We start from the raw sequence: 6,988 nt of genomic DNA, 5'->3' as shown, positions 1-6,988 counted from the left end.
CTCTTTCCACACTTCCCCAGCCTAGATGAGAGCCGATTACTGATCTGGATGGACATGACTCACTGCCTTTTCTAATGAGCAACTTTCCTCTGTTTACGTACTTTGGCGGGGCCTTTCATATGCCTAAAAAAGGAGAAGGGTGGCACTGGGGAGAGGGCAGGGTAATCTAAATTGCTGGCATCTGCATCCAGCCCCAGTGAGCTGTTTCTCACCATCCCCTTGGACTCTGGCCAGTTGTGAAGTTGCTGCTTTTGAGCATGGAAAAGGCGTAGCTAATCTTCCACGTGCTAATCCGGGTGAAACGCTGTTCAGGCCCACAGGTAGGCTGCCCAAACCCTTGACAAGTAATTGGAGCTAATTAGGCTGGGAGACTTTTTTGTTAGTATCTGTCCAGGCAATGCCTGGGGGCCCCACGGTAATAAGCACTGCGCAAACCCAGAACCACTTTACCCCGCAGAGGTTTGCCAGCAGGTTGTCGTCCAGGCCACAGCAGGGTGAGTTGGGTTTTCCTGTTCTCTTGCATAGACATGGTCTCATCGGACAGCTGCCCCGCTCATGTGGCGTTGCTTGTGTTTTGCAGTGACTAAGCGGAGGAAGCTCTTGCTGTCCTAGCACCGCCAGGCCAGACAATCCTTCCCTTGGCCGAAGATCCCGTTGGATCTCTCCCCATAATGGAAGCGTGAGCGTCAATATCCTCCATGACCTCCAGAAGCCACAACTCCTTACCGAGAACTCTGATGGCTCCACGAATGCTTTCCGAAAGTGCCCTCGGGGGCATCGCCCAAATCACCCCCTCGCTGTACCTGAGCCGGGGCAGCGTCGCCTCCAACCGGCACCTGCTCCTCTCCCGGGGAATCACCTGCATAATCAATGCGACCATCGAGATTCCCAATTTTAACTGGCCCCAGTTTGAATACGTGAAAGTGCCTTTGGCTGACATGCCCAACGCCCCCATCTCCCTGTACTTCGACAGCGTCGCCGACAAGATAAACAGCGTGGCGCGGAAGCACGGGGCCACCTTAGTCCATTGTGCCGCCGGCGTGAGCAGGTCGGCCACCCTCTGCATCGCCTACCTGATGAAATACCACAAGGTGTCCCTCTTTGAGGCATACAACTGGGTCAAATCGAGACGCCCCGTTATACGCCCCAACGTGGGCTTCTGGAGGCAACTGATAGACTACGAGAGGAAGCTCTTTGGGAAGACGACGGTTAAAATGGTACAGACACCATATGGCGTCATCCCAGACGTTTACGAGAGCGAGAGGAGACCCCTGATGCCTTACTGGGGAATTTAATGGGACTGCAGACAGGAAGCACAACAGAAGGGACACGCTGTTTTGAGTCGACCAGACTGGAGACATTCCCTTCTCCTCCTACAGCCAACGTTGGTTCTTTACCATACAGCAGAACCTCAACTAATTCTCACCTCACTAACCTGCAAGGCCAACGATTCCCTTCAAAGCATCTCTCTACAGGGATTCCCCCATCCGCATTTCTCTGATTTAGCAGAATGAGGTCTCCTTATAAGTTTATTCCTTTCATAAAGCCTCCCTCCCTTTTTTAGTCAGTTTATTAGTATCCTGTGAGGAAAGGCCTAAAAGGCATTTGGCAGAGTTAATGAACAAAGTGCGCTTTGTGGTGCGGTAGCCTGGATATTTCGTTAATAGCTTGTTTGCTTCCTTGCAAAATCCTGTAGTGGCTAGGGAGCGGCACTAGCACAGAACGAGCGAGGTCCTACTCTAAGACGGCAGGTTTTTCCAAGAGCCAGGAAAGCAGGCGTGCAGGGTTGTGGTGCTAGTGCTGGTGTTTTCTTTAACATCTGTAGTGACTCTCAGTATATAGTGTTTGAGATCTTTAGTCAGCTCTTAATCTGTATTAAAAGTGTAAAAAAAAAAAAAAAAAAGAGTGAAGTCAGTCTGTGTCGGCCACAAGTAAAATAAAATTTGAATTACTCAAATCAAATAAATACAAGATCCTTTTTCACTCGTTCCATGCCAGGGCAATAGTCCTGGAATACACTTACACTACCGAAAGATGCTGGTGTTTTTTGTGGGTGGAAAGTAAACAGAGATCTTGTCCAAACATGGCTCAAGACAGAGGCGAGAGGTTAACCCTCCCCGCACTGGACAGCCAAAGAAACGTTTAGGAAGCTGTGTGTGCATAGCCATCTTCCAAAGGGGCTGGGCCATGTTTTCTAATATTCAATCAACCAGTAAATTGGAAGTAGGTAAAACTGCTTGATTACTTAGCTCTAAGTATGGTCGTGATCTGCCTTAGCCCATTTCTAAATCACTTCATTATGTCCTCAAGGTTATGTTGCATTCTAGAATTATTCTGCACAAAATGGCGATCTGTTCAACCTCCCGGACAAGGATGGCTTTACGGAGGAGGCTTTGCCTTGTTCTCTGTGAGACGAGAACGATTCCAACCTGAGACTTGGGAGAAGCCTTTCCGTGGCGCGGCCGCTGCCTCCTGGACGTCGCTCCCCTCCCTGCGGATGGGAAGGGACTGGTTTCGTTAGAGCGTAACTGGACCACCAGGAGAGCAAGGCAAGTCCATTCCTCGATGAGACATTCGTGTCCTCTGTCGCATCTCTGAAGGAGGAATACGCAGATTGCTGGATGCCGAGATAGCTATCTGATTTAAATGAGATTCTATACTTGTAAAAAAAAAAATCAATAAAGATTAAACGAGAACACGTGTTGGTTTCCTATTCAGAACTGTCCTAATGTATCTCGAGTAACAGCGAGAACATGGTGTAATACTGAGCAGTGACTTCAAACAAATCGGGACCTCAGTCTTGAGAAAAATACCACGGTCTGTTCCTGTCACTTGGCTAAGCAGCTTACAATCCATCCAGGTGTCCTGCAATTCCTGATCCTCATCACAAAAGCCAGGCAATTAATTTGGCTATTTCAAAATGTTTCTCTTCCGAAGTCCTAGCTGAACAGCTGCGGTTTTAAGGAACAGTAGACACGGTTAAAGGTCTTCTCCAAGCTGAACCACACTGAGTGAGGATTGCAGCACGAGTAGGTTTCTGGTTTCCCCAGACTAAAACCCCTTAGGGCTGAAATACAGTTATCGCCGATAGGAAATTGTGCAAACGGCCTCAGTTGGATCAGGAGTAAAACCAGACCTGGTTGGAATAAAAGTCTAGATCGGAGGGAATTTGATACGGAGGCTTTGATCAGCTCTGACCCAGAAGCCAGGTTTCAAATTTGCTGCAGAGGCGAGAGTTTTACCAGACTGGGCAAATGCCACTTGCTTAAAAGTTACTCACCAGGGGAAGGAAACGGTGCTCAGTGATGTCTAGGCTCCAGGCAGAGGTCCAGCAGGGTCAGCGAGGACTGCTGTAGAAGTTCACAGACTTTAAATTAGGCCCGAGGCCGCTTACTGGGCGCCTTGGAGGCACACGGGCGCATGAGAGCGCTCTGAACCCCTGCGGACATGGAAGTCACGAGGTTGGCCGTAGGTTCAACAAACGGCATTAATGCCAAACCTGCGCATGGAGACACAGCTGTGAAAAGCGTTCCTGCCCGTCCCCCAACATTGCAAGGGCATCCAAAGCCCAAAAGACGTTTCCTGCATGCACTCACATATAGCCCACTCCCCCTGCAAACCCTTCTCTTCTCCGTTATCCAGGACGCGCTCAGACAAAACCGCACATAAAAAAAACCCAAAATACTTCACCACCATTTTTCCCAACGGTATCGGCACCTGGATCTCGGTGTCCTGCAGTAACACGAGTACAAAGCGCAGTCCCGCGCTGGCAGAGGGAGGTCTCCTCCTGCGTTTGCAGATGAGCAAGAAGGACGTTTTGGCCCCCCCCCGACACAAAGTGAGCTTTGCCATCAGCTGCGTGCCGCTCAGGTTTCCCGGTTGTCTCTCTTGGCCCTGGTTTCAGCGACAAACGAGCAGACGCAGGAGACTGACTATCCATTTTAAAAAATACACCCTACTCATCACTATTTTTGTCATGAGTTAAACTGCGCTAGGGAAATGGTAAGCAAGAAAAGGAATAGAGACTAAAGATCAAGACTAATCATTAGTCTGGAGACATTCTGAAAGCATGACATTTCAAAGGGAAAAAAATACTAAAAACTGAAATCTGCTTTCAAAATTAAACTTCACCTAAAAAATGGGGCTATGTATAATTTAACAGTATTTTCTATATAAAAACTAGAAGGTAAAATTTCTCTATTTTGAGTAATTATATATACTTTATACACACACTGCCCTCGTACCTAGGGGAGGGGAAGATGCTAATGTTCGGCCAAGAAAGCACCAAGACTGACTTTTAAACAAAAAGGAAAGCTAGACCTACAAAAAATGTAATTGCCTAATAAAGCACATTATGACATAAAGAATTCACCTGAAATACCCATTAGAGATTATGTTATGGAGAAGTACAATGGTATTAACACTTGTAGGTATTTCTTTGCAAAAGTTCCTCTCGTGTGCATTCTAAGAGAAGATCGTTTACATGAGTCTCTGTTCCCCCCCCCAGCGCAGTTTTTCATGCATCCTCAAATCTGTAGAAACCAAAGAAGAGAGCGCGCCACAGTTTTAGCTCCGGATTGCTGGAGCACACCAGCTGGATTTGAGGGGAAGATCATTCTTCCTGCTCCCCGTAGCCTTTTCCAAATGGACGGTATCTTAAGCGCTTGCAGAATATTTTATGTGTTATTTGGCGAGACACCTTTCAAATACTAGCCACAAAGGTGGTTTCACTTACACAGCTTCATTATGTTTAAGGCCCTTTTTGTCAACCGTTCAAGGCTCCTCCCAAGTCACAGGAAGATTTCACCCCGCCCGTGTATTTCTACGGAGGAGCCCCCCCAGGCCAGCGCCCGCGGAGCTCTTACCGGAGATGACAACCTTTGGGTACCAGCAAGCAGCAAAAGCAACATTTTTTTTTTCTGGCTGCATCCTGGAACAAGCCGCTTCACAGGTTGGTCAGATATGAAACGAGCTCTTTATTGAAAACAAGGTTTGAATGTCAACAAAGGATTTATAAAGCATTGCAAGAATTAAGGGAGTAAACAATGTACTAAAGTCAATTAATAACACTTATTCTCATTGGATTTCAAATATCAGCTGTGAGTCCAGCATAGCACAAACCAAAACAGCTCCAACTACTAATCGCAAAACCACTTCTAGAAGACAAATAACATTCACCCAGAGGGAAGAAAGAAGAGTCACAATATAAAGAGAAGTTTTCTGACCACTTTTCTTCATAAAATCATGACATTTATATTTTAATATTGAGAACTGGAATTAAATACAGGCCCAGAAAGTGAAAAAATCTTTCAGAAAGAGTAGTTTGTACAATAGCAGTTTTTATTGAAAAGGCAGGTTTTGTTTCAAGTTTAATTAGTGTGACATGTGGCTGACTAGAAATCGGAGCATTCCTTGGGTTTCCATGAGCTTCTTCTCAACCTTAGGTCGAACTTCGCTACCGCTTCCCATACATACTGCCCGGTTCTCAAGGAAGGAGCAGCTCAGAACAAACCCAGGTGAAGAGAAGCTGCTGCCAGAGAGGAAAAGTCAGCGAACGGTCAAGTGCAGAACGTAACAATTCCCACGCCACAAATAACCCCCCCAAGCGGCTACAGCCAGTGGGGGTCAGCAAGCCCGGGGAGATACCCACACCAAAACACGGCAGCGGACGGGCGGGGGAACAGGCTGGAGCAGCCTGTTTGCTCCCCAGCGCTCCTACCACCAAGGAGAAACTGCAACACACGAAGATAGCACAGAAGCATCAGGAGTACAACTGGGCAAAGTGATATATAAATAACAAAGCGAATAATCTGTTAAAATTCCAAGTATACACAAATACATAGAAAAATCACTTTCCATAGGTAACCCCAAGGCAGCGCGAGAGAACACATACATTAAAAAAAAAGCAAAACCATGTTTCTCACTTTTTTCTACTGAAAGAATACATGCAGAAAAAGGAGTCACATTTATAAAATTCAACACAACCAAAGGAAAAGGCAGCGTGTCCATTAGCCCGTATGCAAAGGAAGCCGGGGAGCGTGGTCTGTTACAACGCACTGTAGAAAATACTGTAACCTTGGATACAGATTGCAAGGACACTGGGCTTTGGCTGGCAACGTAATATCTGAGAAGATGCTGAATGCAACAGTGAGTCATTTTAATGACTAAGATATGTAAGTGAGATGATCCTCATTGTGCAATGCCGTTATCAAGGGTAGCTACATGCAAAACGTTTGGAGTGTTCCCATGACGTAAAGGTGTTCAGTTCAGAAGAACGCTTTCTGCTTGCCACAAACGCAGTAATATTGCCTGCTGCCTTCCCTGCTGTAGGGAGCAAGCAAGCAGTAGTGTCATACTTCAGTAAGCTCTGCTGCAATTATAATTGTAAATGTCGATTCCTTATTTTTATGGGCCAAAAGACATGCCGGATACATCTCAGAGAGGGAACTTACTTGCTTAACGAGTACATTAACAAGTACAAGAAAAACATCACTGAAAGATGCTTTTATGACAATATAGCTGGGACTGTATTTGAAATACTGGTTGCTTTAAGTTTCACACTGTGGCCTCTTTTATTTGTGGCGTTCTCTTTTAATTAGAAAAAAAAATCCTATCTAGCTAAGTGTTCAGGAACTGTGGTGGAAACCCACGCTAACAATAAACGCTCTTTTCCTAATATAGCATTTCATAAGCAACAGCCTTTGCGTCAGCCAGATACTCAAAACCACTTGAGAAGTCCCCTTGCTAGCAGCAAGACGAGGCATTTGCTTGGAAAGTCAGACAATGCTTAAGTGCTTCTGTACTTCAGCATGCGAAAGTGAGCGCTGGCTCACTGCGCTGAGCGGACCCCGAACATCGATAGGAACTTGCACTGGTGATGTGTACAGCAGCCCCTAATTACGATGGAAAACAATGTATGTGGTCAAAAGCTACGGTGCTGACTGCTGTAACTATTTCACACCTAATAAATTAAACAGAGAGCAAGCAA

The 6,988-nt window shown here is 46.2% G+C and overlaps 1 protein-coding gene across 1 annotated transcript in view; it reads left to right on the top strand.

Annotated features, from left to right (window-relative positions):
- The window catches only part of DUSP14 (dual specificity phosphatase 14), a 3,701-nt gene extending 1,043 nt beyond the window's left edge, over positions 1 to 2,658 (top strand). The window contains exon 2 of the mRNA XM_009329101.1: positions 581 to 2,658. Within this exon, the coding sequence (XP_009327376.1) occupies positions 699 to 1,295 (597 nt within the window). The 5' untranslated portion in view covers positions 581 to 698 and the 3' untranslated portion in view covers positions 1,296 to 2,658. The remainder of the gene's footprint in view (positions 1 to 580) is intronic.
- Positions 2,659 to 6,988: the final 4,330 nt, after the last annotated feature.

The sequence above is a fragment of the Pygoscelis adeliae genome, unplaced genomic scaffold (genome assembly GCF_000699105.1).
Source record: "Pygoscelis adeliae isolate BGI_AS28 unplaced genomic scaffold, ASM69910v1 Scaffold427, whole genome shotgun sequence".
NCBI classification, from domain to species: Eukaryota; Metazoa; Chordata; class Aves; order Sphenisciformes; family Spheniscidae; genus Pygoscelis; species Pygoscelis adeliae.
Note: the sequence above shows the minus strand (reverse complement) of the source record. Positions and strands in the feature narration are given on the sequence as shown.